The following is a 14,632-nucleotide window of genomic DNA, read 5'->3' as shown; positions in this document are numbered from 1 at the left end:
AGTTGGATAGATAGATAGATAGATAGATAGATAGTAGGTTGATGCACCAATTGATGCAGGTTAGAGTTGTCCTATCTAAAAAAGAAGGTAACATTTGAATTCCCCATCAAAAAATACATACAATAGACATCCAATTTGTTTTTGAGATGGATAGGGTACAATTGGCAATTATAAAATACCAATTGATGCAGGTTAGAGTTGTCCTATCCCAAAAAGAAGGTAATATTTGAATTCTCCATCAAAAAATACATACAATAGACATCCAATTTGTTTTTCAGATGGATAGGGTACAATTGGCAATTATAAAATACCAATTGATGCAGGTTAGAGTTGTCCTATGCAAAAAAGAAGGTCATATTTGAATTCTCCATCAAAAAATACATACAATAGACACTTTTTTTTTTTTTTTCCGCTGCCTTTTTTTCGCGGCCTCGTCCATGGACTCGTCCACGGCCGGCCGTTTGCGTCCACGTCCGCGGCCTCGTCCACGGCCGCGTCCCCGGCCGTCTGCGTCCACGGCCTCGTCCACGGCCGCGTCCACGGCCGGGACGGCCGGCCGTTTGCGTCCGTGGACGCGGCCTCGCGTCCACGGACGTTTTTTTCGCGTCCGCGTCCATGGACGTGGACGCGGCGGCCAACGGCTCTTGCTGAATGCTTTTGTGGCTTTATCACATTTTAGGGGAAAGAAAAGTAATTTCAGGGCTGGTCTAAAGCTGTGCTTTCCGAAATGACTGCCCCTCTGCTATGCTGGGACACATACAGTATATAGTATTTGCCAATAGAAATCCTTCTCCGTTTATGTGGGAAAATGCAGAAAATCAAACCCATTTTGAAGTTTTTGTGTAAGCTGTAATGGACATCATCTCTCTAACAGGGTTATTATCGTAAACGAAAACGAACGAAAAAACGAAAACTAGAATGGAAAAACATTGTCGTTAACTGAAATAAAAATAAAAACTAAGCTTTTTAAAAAAACGATAACTAAACTGAAACGGTATTGTGTGTTTGCAAAACTAACTAAAACAAACTAAAATGATAGAGAAAATCTCCTTAGTTTTCGTCTTTGTCAATTTAATTTGGATGGATGTCCAATCTATTTTCATTAGAGATGTGCCGGTCAATCAGCCGCGCAAGCGGCCGCATCAGTAACCAGCGTCCACTGACATAAATTCTCAGTACTGTTCACTCAGCATGCATGATGGACTGCGACTTGTAGGCTACGCAGCCAGTCTGACAAATGGTGCTGATTACCTTTGCAATGTAAGGATATATTCCATAATCCTGTGTCAATGTCGTCTCAAAAAAGAAGGAAAAAAAAGCGTTGCATCATGCTTTCCTGCCTCCTGTCCAGACGGTCCATGCAGAAGGACTTTAGGCTACTTAACTTTCATTTAACAGAATGCAACAGCATTGCAAAAGCTTTTGCAAGCTACAGAAAAAGCCATTAGTCCCTTTATTTTAGCCAGTTTAAAAGGAAAATCAGCTCCAGTGTCTCTGTTGCTGAAAAGAAAAAGTCCGTTCACGTTGTGGTGTATCCAGTCCACACGCTGGATTAATGAATGTCCACAGGTGAAGCCCGTTATAGGTCGTTAATAGTCTCCTCTGATAGTTTCACAAAGTACACCAAGCAACAGAAATGTAGGCTATATGTAACATTTAAGTGACTAAGTCCCTGACAGGTTTTACAAGCAAAACAACAGCAGCAGTCATGAGGTAATTTTTGCCCTTAAATATTTGAAAGGAACAGACTAGAGTCAGATTATTGTGACATAAGGTAAATTTCTCACCTTGAAAACAATGAAAATAATTATTTTAGCTTTTAAGACATTCGTTTTGCAAGATAAGATTTTGATTGTTAAAATATGTATTCAATAATATTAATAATATTTGAAATAAATGATCTCAATATGTACCCATACTTTTTAAATAAAGGTTTTGCCATAATCATAATGATCAGCTGGCATCAATATTATATCCATATCATATTAGACTGGATATTATCTGTGATTTTGGATATTGTACTATTGTGATTGATTTGGCATTAGTGTTCTTCTCCTAGCTTATTGGTACTCAAATTGAAGTAGGCCTATGTCTTGTACTTGGCCTGAAAAAACAAACAAAAAAACAGCGTCACCAGGCTCTTCTCCTTATCTCTCCTTATCTCCCTCTGTGCCAGTTTAACACACCCCTCAGACACACCAAAATTCAGAACCTTGGACCCCCATTTGATAACATTTTCTCCCTGTGTCCCCCATCTGATAAGATGTTTTGCTTCTACATGTTTTATTAGAGAAAGTTTAAGAAACCCATGACCAAAATAGTCATATAGGCCTATTCTGTCATTGTGTTACTTTGGCATATTTGATAGTGAAAATAAATTATCGCCCTTTTTGCTGGGGACCAACTGCAAACCCCTCAAGGACCCCAGGGACGTCCTCAGAGCCCACTTTGAGAACCACTGGCTTAGAGAGTTCAGTATTTTAGCAACCTGTTGAAGCTATGCAGCTGCTGTACTCCGGTGCTTCTGTTTGTGGAAATAAAAAAATAAAAACACCATGGTGAGGTCAAAGTTGTCTCAACATTCCTGTCACTCTCCACGATATGCTGTTTTGTTGTTTTTTTTTTCTTTTACAATACTTTTTCCAGAGCTTTTTTAATCTCACCCCTGACAAATACCCCAAATTACGTAAAAGACTAAAACTAATACTAAAACTAATAAAAACGAAACTAAAACTAAGCATTTTCAAAAAATAAAAACGAAACGAAACTAGCAACCCCACTTTAAAAACTAATTAAAACTAAACTGTAATTGAAAACAAAACCTCAAAACTAATAAAAATAAAAACTAATGACAAAAACCAAAACTATTATAACCTTGCTCTAATGGACATGATAGTCTCTCTAGGTGCTCCTCAGACGAGCCCTCCATCGTCACCTCCAGTCAAACCAGTTCTAATGGACATGATAGTCTCTCTAGGTGCTCCTCAGACCAGCCCTCCATCGTCACCTCCAGTCAAACCAGTTCTAATGGACATGATAGTCTCTCTAGGTGCTCCTCAGACGAGCCCTCCATCGTCACCTCCAGTCAAACCAGTTCTAATGGACATGATAGTCTCTCTAGGTGCTCCTCAGACCAGCCCTCCATCGTCACCTCCAGTCAAACCAGTTCTAATGGACATGATAGTCTCTCTAGGTGCTCCTCAGACGAGCCCTCCATCGTCACCTCCAGTCAAACCAGTTCTAATGGACATGATAGTCTCTCTAGGTGCTCCTCAGACCAGCCCTCCATCGTCACCTCCAGTCAAACCAGTTCTAATGGACATGATAGTCTCTCTAGGTGGTCCTCAGACCAGCTCTCCATCGTCACCTCCAGTCAAACCAGTTCTAATGGACATGATAGTCTCTCTAGGTGCTCCTCAGACGAGCCCTCCATCGTCACCTCCAGTCAAACCAGTTCTAATGGACATGATAGTCTCTCTAGGTGCTCCTCAGACCAGCCCTCCATCGTCACCTCCAGTCAAACCAGTTCTAATGGACATGATAGTCTCTCTAGGTGCTCCTCAGACCAGCCCTCCATCGTCACCTCCAGTCAAACCAGTTCTAATGGACATGATAGTCTCTCTAGGTGCTCCTCAGACCAGCCCTCCATCGTCACCTCCAGTCAAACCAGTTCTCCATACTGGACATGTGAGCAGCTCCTGCATCCTGCCTTCTAGTCCACGTACATTATTGTTCAAGTACATGCAATGAATGTGTGTGTGAATGGGTGAAGGTAATGCACAATCTCTGGATTATAATATATATAAATGGGGTTAAATGCACCGTTTACCAAACTTTGGTTACTATTTTGACAGTCTTTGGTAGGCTATGACTCGACCAGGGCTTGAACCCCTGACCTCCGAACACAATGCAACCACATGTCACACTTTCAGATTAGCCTCCATGCTGTGACTAATCCCTGGACCCCCCCCCCCCCCCCCTTCTAACCCCTACTGGGGACCAGGGGAACCAGTCACAGATGGAACACAGTGGTACCGATCCCAGTAATATGGGAAATCTGATTATTGCATATAGACTGATGAGAATTAACAACGTATTATACAAGACAAACACTGTGAAGCCTTTAATGATGTAAGACTCCCTCCCGTTTGTATGTGAGAGCTAGCAGAACTTCTGTTGCTCTGTTGTCCACAACAGAGAGCTAGCAGAACTTCTGTTGTTCTGTTGTCCACAACAGAGAGCTAGCAGAACTTCTGTTGTCCACAACAGAGAGCTAGCAGAACTTCTGTTGTTCTGTTGTTCACAACAGAAAGCTAGCAGAACTTCTGTTGTTTTGTTTTTCACAACAGAAAGCTAGCAGAACTTCTGGGAACTCAGATTAAAGGCCTGTCCATACTTTGACCGAAACCGCCGTTTTTGGTCAAAAGGTCCTTTTCAACAATAAAATTTAATTCCTCGAAAGTTCTGGAATGCTTTTTCTCCGAACAATAGTTCTGAAATTTGCACAACGAGATGTTGTCACTCGCCGAAATCAGGTTCGGTGAAACGGCAAACGTGATTGGTCAGTTGGATCCCCCCCCCCCCCCCCAAGGTACTGTACATTGGAAAGCCTGGTGACGCGAGGCTACTGTACATTGCTTTTGTTTTTGCTTTGCGACCCGCGAAAACTACTATACTGTGTGTCGGTGCATGCTCAATGAGCGGCGCAACACGACGCAGAAGGTCGTCAAAACGACTGGCAGACATACTTATTATTTCAAAATGTTTCTCCTCGTCCATGCCCAATTGCCCCTCATCCCCTGAACGAGAGTCTGATACACGCGGCGGACATACCCCCGCCGGCTAGATGTGCTCGCCTCCCCCTCAGCCGCACAAAGCAGGGCAAAATCCTCCTCCTCCTCTGCCTCCTCTAACATTTCCTCCTCGTCTTCCTCGGTCCTCCTCCTCCATAACCTCCACAAATTCACAATACGGTACGTGCCACCGCTTCCAACTTCCAACGTGCCAACCCTCCGAACAGGAGCGAAGTATGAACATCCGACGTTTTTTTTCTCGGAAAAGATAAAAAATAAAAAAGTTTATTTTTCAACCGAAAAGTTCGGTTCTGTCGAAGTATGGAGGGGCCTTAACTCATTTCCTGCCATTTTTTCAGGATATCCTGCAAGTCTCCATAGACTTCCATGTAACCACACTGACCTGGTCAGTGGGGTTAGGGGTTAGGGTTAGGGTTAGGGTGGAGGGTTAGGGGTTAGGGTTAGGGGTTAGGGGTTAGGGTTAGGGTGGAATATCTCCTCACCTGGGTCTCGTCCCGGAGCTCGTTGGTGTCTGAGGATGAAGCGCACCTCGCCTCTCTGCTGCCCCCAGTGTTGAAGAACCTCCATCATACGCTCCCCATCCCCCACCACGCGTTCTGATTGGTTAACACAGAGAGAGAGACACACACACACACACACACACAGAGAGAGAGAGAGAGAGAGAGAGAGAGAGAGAGAGACAGACAGAGACAGAGAGTTCATTTCCGTTAAAAGGGTATCCAGAAAATTGTACAGATGACATGGAGAACTTAGAAAGGATCCAAGGCAAGCTGGCAGCTCTGTTCAGTATTTTTCACTCCAAAGGAAATATTAAAAAACGCAGATGATCAACGTGTTTCATCCTGAAGCCTCCATCAGATGACCAACTCATCATGAGGCCTCCATCAGATGACCAACTCATCCTGAGGCCTCCATCAGATGACCAACTCATCCTGAGACCTCCATCAGATGACCAACTCATCATGAGACCTCCATCATATGACCAACTCATCCTGCATGAGACCTCCATCAGAAGACCAACTCATCATGAGACCTCCATCAGATGACCAACTCATGCTGAGGCCTCCATCAGATGACCAACTCATCATGAGACCTCCATCAGAAGACCAACTCATCCTGCATGAGACCTCCATCAGATGACCAACTCATCATGAGACCTCCATCAGAAGACCAACTCATCCTGCATGAGACCTCCATCAGATGACCAACTCATCATGAGACCTCCATCAGAAGACCAACTCATCCTGCATGAGACCTCCATCAGATGACCAACTCATCATGAGACCTCCATCAGATGACCAACTCATCATGAGACCTCCATCAGATGACCAACTCATCCTGAGACCTCCATCAGATGACCAACTCATCATGAGACCTCCATCAGATGACCAACTCATCCTGCATGAGGCCTCCATCAGATGACCAACTCATCCTGTGGCCTCCATCAGATGACCAACTCATCCTGAGACCTCCATCAGATGACCAACTCATCCTGTGGCCTCCATCAGATGACCAACTCATCATGAGACCTCCATCAGATGACCAACTCATCATGAGACCTCCATCAGATGACCAACTCATCCTGAGACCTCCATCAGATGACCAACTCATCATGAGACCTCCATCAGATGACCAACTCATCCTGCATGAGACCTCCATCAGATGACCAACTCATCATGAGACCTCCATCAGATGACCAACTCATCCTGAGACCTCCATCAGATGACCAACTCATCATGAGGCCTCCATCAGATGACCAACTCATCATGAGACCTCCATCAGATGACCAACTCATCCTGAGACCTCCATCAGATGACCAACTCATCATGAGACCTCCATCAGATGACCAACTCATCCTGAGACCTCCATCAGATGACCAACTCATCCTGTGGCCTCCATCAGGTCCCACTACTAATGACATTGACAGGCGTCACTGTCATTAGTAGTGGACCCTTATACCCTTTTAAAGGGCCTACACCATGCTTTTAAAACTATATTTTTTGTATAAATATATGCTCAAAATTGAGTCTTAGACAGGTTTTAACCCTCAACAAACACTCTGACCATTCTTTTTGTTTGTTCTAGCTCTACTATAATGAGGCTCTCCAGCTGCAATACCAAAACGGCCTGTTTGCTCAGGGTCGCATCTAGTGGGGTTTTTCCAGAAAAAAAAGAAGTTTTTTGAAAAAAAAGAAGTTTTTTGAAAAAAAAAGTGTTTTGAAAAAAAAAAAAGTTTTTGAAAAAAAAAAGTTTTTTGAAAAAAAAGTTTTTTGAAAAAAAAAGTTTTTGAAAAAGTTTTTTGAAAAAAAAAGTTTTTGAAAAAAAAAAGTTTTTTGAAAAAAGTTTTGAAAAAAACAAATTGACTGACAGTTTTTGAAAAAAAATTGAAAAAAATTTTTTTTGAAAAAAAAAAGTTTTGAAAAAAACGGGAAACGCGTGTGACGTCACATGCGTCAACTCTCAGAACAGCGCTGTTCTGAGAACCCGTGGAAAGCTTTTCATCTCTGTCTTTTGATCTCTGTCTAAACCCTTATATTAGCACTACAGCAAAAACACAGGGATGCTGACAGAACCCTCGCTAAAAACTCCAGGGCAAAAATCCACTCGTCCGAGACAGTTTGCCCTCCTGGCCCCCAAGTTGTGGAATAAACTCCCTGTCGCACTTAGAACAACGGACTCACTCGCTAGCTTTCGCCGTGGACTGAAGACTCACCTTTTCAGACTCCACCTAAACCCTTAGCACTACAGAAAAATCAATGAATACATGAAGCTAGTTAGCATTTGTTTTGTTTTTTATGTTTTTTAGAACTTTGATTATATGGTGTTTTTCTAGATAGATATCCTTTTGCATTTGTTATATTGTTGATGATGTACTGACATATTATCTTGTTTATTATTGTGATGTTATCTGCTGATTGTAAGTCGCTTTGGATTAAAAGCGTCTGCTAAATGCCTAAACTGTAAACTGTAAACTGTAAACTGTCTTCCCAAAACCAGAGAAAGACACAATGTACAGAAATAGGACTTTGTGAGGATAGAAGGTGCCAGTGGGACCCCAAAAAAAGGTTTTAAAATAGAAAAAGTGAAAATTCATGGTGTAGGTCCTTTAACGGAAGTGAAATTGAACCTTTTGTCTTCTAAGTAACTATACCCTTTCCAAAGAGCACCTGTTTGCAGTTTGCCATACTCAAGGACCCACGTAGCATTAGAATTATATTGACTGGTAAGGGCTTGGTATATGGGTTAGTATATGGTATATATATACATTGGTATATTTAATTGTGTGCAGTGTTTCTATCCATCCATTCTAACCTGCTCCCTTCCACCTCTCAGCCATGTGACATTCATTCTCTCCATGTAGGCTCCTTGCAGAGCTCCACCTTAGGCTTGGGGTTGGGGTTAGGGTTAGGGTTAGGTCATTAATTCATTCATTCATTCATTCATTCATTCATTCATTCATTCAGGGTTAGGGTTAGGTCATTCATTCATTCATTCATTCATTCATTCATTCATTCAGGGTTAGGGTTAGGTCATTCATTCATTCATTCATTCATTCAGGGTTAGGGTTAGGTAATGCTCTAACCTGCTCCTCTCCACCTCTCAGCCAGGTGACATTCATTCTCTCCATGTAGGCTCCTTGCAGAGCTCCACCTTAGGCTTGGGGTTGGGGTTAGGGTTAGGTCATTAATTAATTAATTAATTAATTCATTCATTCATTCATTCATTCATTCATTTAGGGTTAGGGTTAGGTAATGCTCTAACCAGTGTTAGGGTTAGGTAATGCTCTAACCAGGGTTAGGGTTAGGGTAGTAGGGTTAGGGTTATGTAATGCTCTAACCTGCTCCCCTCCACATCTCAGCCAGGTGACATTCATTCAGGGTAGTAGGGTTAGGGTTATGTAATGCTCTAACCTGCTCCCCTCCACATCTCAGCCAGGTGACATTCATTCTCTCCAGGCTCCTTGCACAGCTCCACCACGTCTCTGGACAGAGTTTCTGGGGTGACGGGGACCTCGGTGAAGTGCTGGTCGTTGTTGCTGAGGTACACTGTGAGGAACATCTGGAAGGAGAGGACAGTATAAACATCATGTTGAGATATAGTCTACACAGTGAGGAACATCTGGAAGAGTATAAACATCATGCTGTGGAGATATAGTCTACACTGTGAGGAACATCTGGAAGGAGGACAGTATAAACATCATGTTGAGATGTAGTCTACACTGTGAGGAACATCTGGAAGAGTATAAACATCATGTTGAGATATAGTCTACACTGTGAGGAACATCTGGAAGAGTATAAACATCATGTGGAGATATAGTCTACACTGTGAGGAACATCTGGAAGGAGGACAGTATAAACATCATGTTGAGATATAGTCTACACAGTGAGGAACATCTGGAAGAGTATAAACATCATGTGGAGATATAGTCTACACTGTGAGGAACATCTGGAAGGAGGACAGTATAAACATCATGTGGAGATATAGTCTACACTGTGAGGAACATCTGGAAGAGTATAACATCATGTTGAGATATAGTCTACAATGTGAGGAACATCTGGAAGGAGGACAGTATAAACATCATGTTGAGATGTAGTCTACACTGTGAGGAACATCTGGAAGGAGGATGGACAGTATAAACATCATGCTGTGGACCATAACCCTAACCCTATAGTCTACACAGTGAGGAACATCTGGAAGAAGGACAGTATAAACATCATGTTGAGATATAGTCTACACTGTGAGGAACATCTGGAAGGAGGACAGTATAAACATCATGTTGAGATGTAGTCTACACTGTGAGGAACATCTGGAAGAGTATAAACATCATGTTGAGATATAGTCTACACTGTGAGGAACATCTGGAAGAGTATAAACATCATGTGGAGATATAGTCTACACTGTGAGGAACATCTGGAAGGAGGACAGTATAAACATCATGTTGAGATATAGTCTACACAGTGAGGAACATCTGGAAGAGTATAAACATCATGTGGAGATATAGTCTACACTGTGAGGAACATCTGGAAGGAGGACAGTATAAACATCATGTGGAGATATAGTCTACACTGTGAGGAACATCTGGAAGAGTATAAACATCATGTTGAGATATAGTCTACACTGTGAGGAACATCTGGAAGGAGGACAGTATAAACATCATGTTGAGATGTAGTCTACACTGTGAGGAACATCTGGAAGGAGGATGGACAGTATAAACATCATGCTGTGGACCCTAGCCCTAACCCTATAGTCTACACAGTGAGGAACATCTGGAAGAAGGACAGTATAAACATCATGTTGAGATATAGTCTACACAGTGAGGAACATCTGGAAGGAGGATGGACAGTATAAACATCATGCTGTTGAGATATAGTCTACACTGTGAGGAACATCTGGAAGAGGAGGAAATAACACAGTAAACATCTGGTAGCAGTGGCTCAGGGGTAGAGTTGCTGTCTTAGAACACAGAGGGTCCCGAAGGGTTCCCGGTTTGATCCCGGGCTCCCCCAGAGTTAGTGTGGAAGAGTCCTTGAGCAAGACTCTGACCCTAACTGCTCCTGATGAGCAGGTTGGTGTTAATTATCAAGACTCTGAACCCCTAACTGCTCCTGATGAGCAGGTTGGTGTTAATTATCAAGACTCTGAACCCCTAACTGCTCCTGATGAGCAGGTTGGTGTTAATTATCAAGACTCTGAACCCCTAACTGCTCCGTATGAGCAGGTTGGTGTTAATTATCAAGACTCTGAACCCCTAACTGCTCCTGATGAGCAGGTTGGTGTTAATTATCAAGACTCTGAACCCCTAACTGCTCCTGATGAGCAGGTTGATGCTGCGCATGGTTTCATCTGACATCAGTGTATCAATGTATGAAAGGGTGAATGTAATGCACACTCACTATAAAGTGCCTTGGATAAAGGCGCTAAATGAATGCACCATTTACCATGGAACACATTGGAACAGAGTACAAGTCACTGTTCACTGTCATGTACAGTACCAGTGTGAAGGCCTGTGGGAAATAAAACAGTTCCTTGGCCTGCTAGTGGGCGTTAGCTGACAGTATCTTGTATCTCTTTACCCTTTTGGACTGGGAAGAGATATTTTGTGGGGGTCCTCGGTAGGGATTGGAGCTCGTAATTTTTTATTGATAATGAGCACCTTATTGATCCTGCTTATTGAGCCGGGCTTTTATCAAGCCCACTATTAAGCGTTTTCTAATATTTTGTGGAAAGATAATGTCAACAAATTCAGAACATAACTGGTATCTTTTATTATTGGCCAGTTGTTGCGACTGTGAGTTTGTTGCTGACCACAATCTATGAAGATGACAATTGACAAAAGTAACAAATATCATTAAATATCATTAAAACAATCATGTGTTAGCGTGCAATAAGTGTTAAATTGCTTTATATTATGAATAGTACTGTAATACTTTCTTAATTTCCTCTTGTCTTGATTGTTTAAACATGACATCATGGTCCGCTATGCTCGATAACAAGCTTGATAAGCCCAAAGCTTATTGATACCGGGTAGGCCTACTCAATAAATATGTTATCGGGTTATCGAGCTACCCTTGTTTAGGGCTCCATCCCTTGTTTAGGGCTCCATCCCTTGTTTAAGGCTCCATCCCTTGTTTAGGGCTCCATCCCTTGCTCGGCAGTGCAAACGACCCTCCTCAGTGCTCACAGCTGCCATACCAAACGACCCTCCTCAGTGCTCACAGCTGCCATACCAAACGACCCTCCTCAGTGCTCACAGCTGCCATACCAAACGTCCCTCCTCAGTGCTCTGGTGCCACTGGTGTGCATACATTTCAGCCTGGAACACTCAGGTCAAAGAAGATTTAAAGGGACAACACCATGAATTTTCATTTTTCCAATTTGTATGTATTTTTTGGGTGTCCCCACCAGCACGTTCTATCCTCACAAAGTCCTATTTCTGACCATTGTGTCTTCCTCAGTTTATGGGCAGATCTATGTAAGCAGCTCTCAGAACGGGCTGTCTGATTTTAGGAAGGAGGCAGGAGGAGCTGGGAGAGGGTTGGGGAGGGGAGGGGTGGGCAGGCCTGCTGAGCAGGAGGTGGGGAGGAGTGTGGGGCCAAAACTGTCTCAACAGCGCAGTCCTCCCACTCAGGACAAGGTTGGTACTGCAGCTGAAAATGCTCTGAAAGCCAGGCAGAAATGACAGGGGCTCTGTATTCAGGAGTGGTAATTTAGCCTCATCCTTTTGAAAAACTTTTTGGGAACCCAAACAATGTTATATAACTTATTTTTAAATGCATGGTGTAGAACCTTTAACCATTCATAACCATACAATTAGTAACGACAGTGTAAACATAAACATAACACTAGAAAAGAAAATTTCTACGAAATTTTAAGTGTGCCTGCAGCTCGCTAAGTCTGTGCAACCTTGTGTAGCGGTTGGTGTTAGCATTAGCGTTATATTTTTTAACATTAGCCTTTTTTGCATAAGCTTTAACATTACTGTTCTTCATATGACACCACCCACATGTCTGTACGACAAATGGTTCATGAGAAAAAGGGTCACTTCCTGTTTGGTGAGGGGCACTTCCTGTTTGGCGAAATAGGCCAGGATTAATGAATTAAAGCTGCAAGCAGCGATGACCGGGCCCTCGCAGCTCTACCCACGTCACAAGGCCAGCAGCCAATCAGAAACCAAACAGGAAGTCAGCCATTTCGACTAATTAGTGGCGTTTTGGCGCATTTTTGGCCGTTATCACGGGTCGCACTTTAACAACAGTTTTTTGAGAAAAAATTGTTTTGTGAGAAAAAAAAAGTTTTTTGAGAAGAAAAGTTTTGAGAAAAAAAAAATTTTGAGAAAAAAATTTGAGAAAAAAAATTTGAGAAAAAAAAATTTTTGAGAAAAAAAAAATTTGAGAAAAAAAAATTTTTGAGAAAAAAAATTTTTGAGAAAAAATTTTTTTTGAGAAAAAAAAATTTAGAGAAAAAAAAAATTTTGAGAAAAAAAAATTTTGAGAAAAAAAAATTTGAGAAATTTTTTTTTTCGAGAAAAACATTTTTGAGAAAAAAAAAATTTTTGAGAAAAAATTAATTGAGAAAAAAAAATGTTTTGAGAAAAAAAAAAAATTATGACACCAGCCGCGAGTCTGTACGACAAACGGTGAGTTATAGAGGCACTTCCTGTTTGGTGAAGGGCACTTCCTGTTATAGAGGGGGTGGGGCTTAATCAATTACAGCTCATCCCTATTGGCCGGAAAAAGACCAACGTTGTGTGTGCATTTTAAAGTTTAAATCACGTTGCTAGGCAAAAGTATGGCAGAGTTATGTGGCGCCAAAGTTTCTGGGTTTTTTTCGGAGTCCCCCATTCTAAGTCAATGGGGTTTTTGGGCGTTGTTTTTTGCGAATTACATCGCAATCGTATCGCGGATCGGAAAGAAAAGTAATAGCACACCATTCCCGGCCGAGCCGCACATTTTGATGTATATATTGCGGGGGTGGCGTAAATCGTGCGGCAGTTATTACGTGCCGAAGTTTACCCCATTCTAAGTCAATGGGGTTTTTTGGCGTCGTTTTTTGCGAATTACGTCGCAATGGTAACGCGGATCGGAAAGAAAAGTAATAGCACCCCATTCCCGGCCGAGCCGCACGTTTTGATATATATATTGCGGCGGTGGCGTAAATCGTGCGGCACTTATTACGTGCCGAAATTCTGTCGGAACATATATATATATATACTAGAAAAGAAAATTTCTAAGAAATTTTAAGTGTGCCTGCAGCTCGCTAAGTGTGTGCAACCTTGTATGTGTTAACATTAGCATATGTGTTAGCATTAGCATGTGTTAGCATTAGCATGTGTTAGCATTAGCATTTGTTAGCATTAGCATTTGTTAGCATTAGCATTAGCGGTTACGTTTTGCGCGTTTGTGGTGCCCCCTATGGGTCGAAGTGGAAATGCTTTTGGGTATATGTTCAGTATAGCGCCCCCCACTTGTGGTTAAAATGTGGTGTTTACTGGATGTTTCGTTTGTGATTTATGGCTACTTCTTACAAAACGGGCTCCTCCCGCTAACTTTGGAACCCTGTTACGGAAGAACGGTATGGACTATCAAAATATCGTTTAAATATGTTTATCGCATGAGTCCATAGATCGTGTGTATCAATTTTTGTGACATTTGGAGAAAATATGTAGGAAAAGGAGCAAAAAGTGTGTTTTGAAGAAAATTCAAAATGGCGGAAAATCTATCCTGACGCAAATGGGCGTGGCCTATATGAGGAGATGCGTCATGACCCAAGGAATCCAGGGAAAAAGGAATTTTAATTTTCCGACCCACGGTTCAAGAGTTACAGGCCGAAAGGTAAAGTGGACTGTTATAGCGCCACCATGAGGACAACTGACGAAATTATTTTTTATTTAATCCTTGATATCATTATAAATCTCCTCTCCAAGTTTTGAAACTGTAGCCCCTATGGTTTGCGAGAAAAAAAATATTGAATGTGAGTTTTTGCGATTCCCATTATAAGTCAATGGGTAAAATTAATTCACTAATAAATTAATATCAATTAAAAGATACAACTTTTCTCTTAGAAAAGCAATAGCACCCCATTCCCGGCCGAGCCGCACGTTTTGATGTATATATTGCGGCGGTGGCGTAAATGGTGCGGCAGTTATTACGTGCCGAAATTCTGTCGGAACATTATATATATATACTAGAAAAGAAAATTTCTAAGAAATTTTAAGTGTGCCTGCAGCTCGCTAAGTCTGTGCAACCTTGTGTAGCGGTTGGTGTTAGTGTTTCGTTTTGAGAGGGTCGTTCCCCCTGAAAAACACGTTTTGGCATGAA

General features: G+C 42.1%; 1 protein-coding gene across 1 annotated transcript in view; it reads right to left on the bottom strand.

The window, feature by feature from the left end:
• Window positions 1-8,873, bottom strand: part of LOC308282467 (apoptosis-stimulating of p53 protein 2-like) — a gene marked incomplete at both ends in the record, with an annotated part of 73,324 nt that extends 64,451 nt beyond the window's left edge. Inside the window, 2 exon segments of the mRNA XM_080722813.1 lie at window positions 5,297-5,410; window positions 8,726-8,873. Coding sequence (XP_080578939.1) covers window positions 5,297-5,410; window positions 8,726-8,873 — 262 coding nt within the window.
• Between the last annotated feature and the right edge of the window lie 5,759 nt (window positions 8,874-14,632).

Source organism: Nannobrachium achirus, assembly GCF_963921795.1.
Source record: "Nannobrachium achirus genome assembly, chromosome: 3".
Classification (NCBI taxonomy): Eukaryota; Metazoa; Chordata; class Actinopteri; order Myctophiformes; family Myctophidae; genus Nannobrachium; species Nannobrachium achirus.
This window is presented reverse-complemented; position numbering and strand designations above follow the sequence as displayed.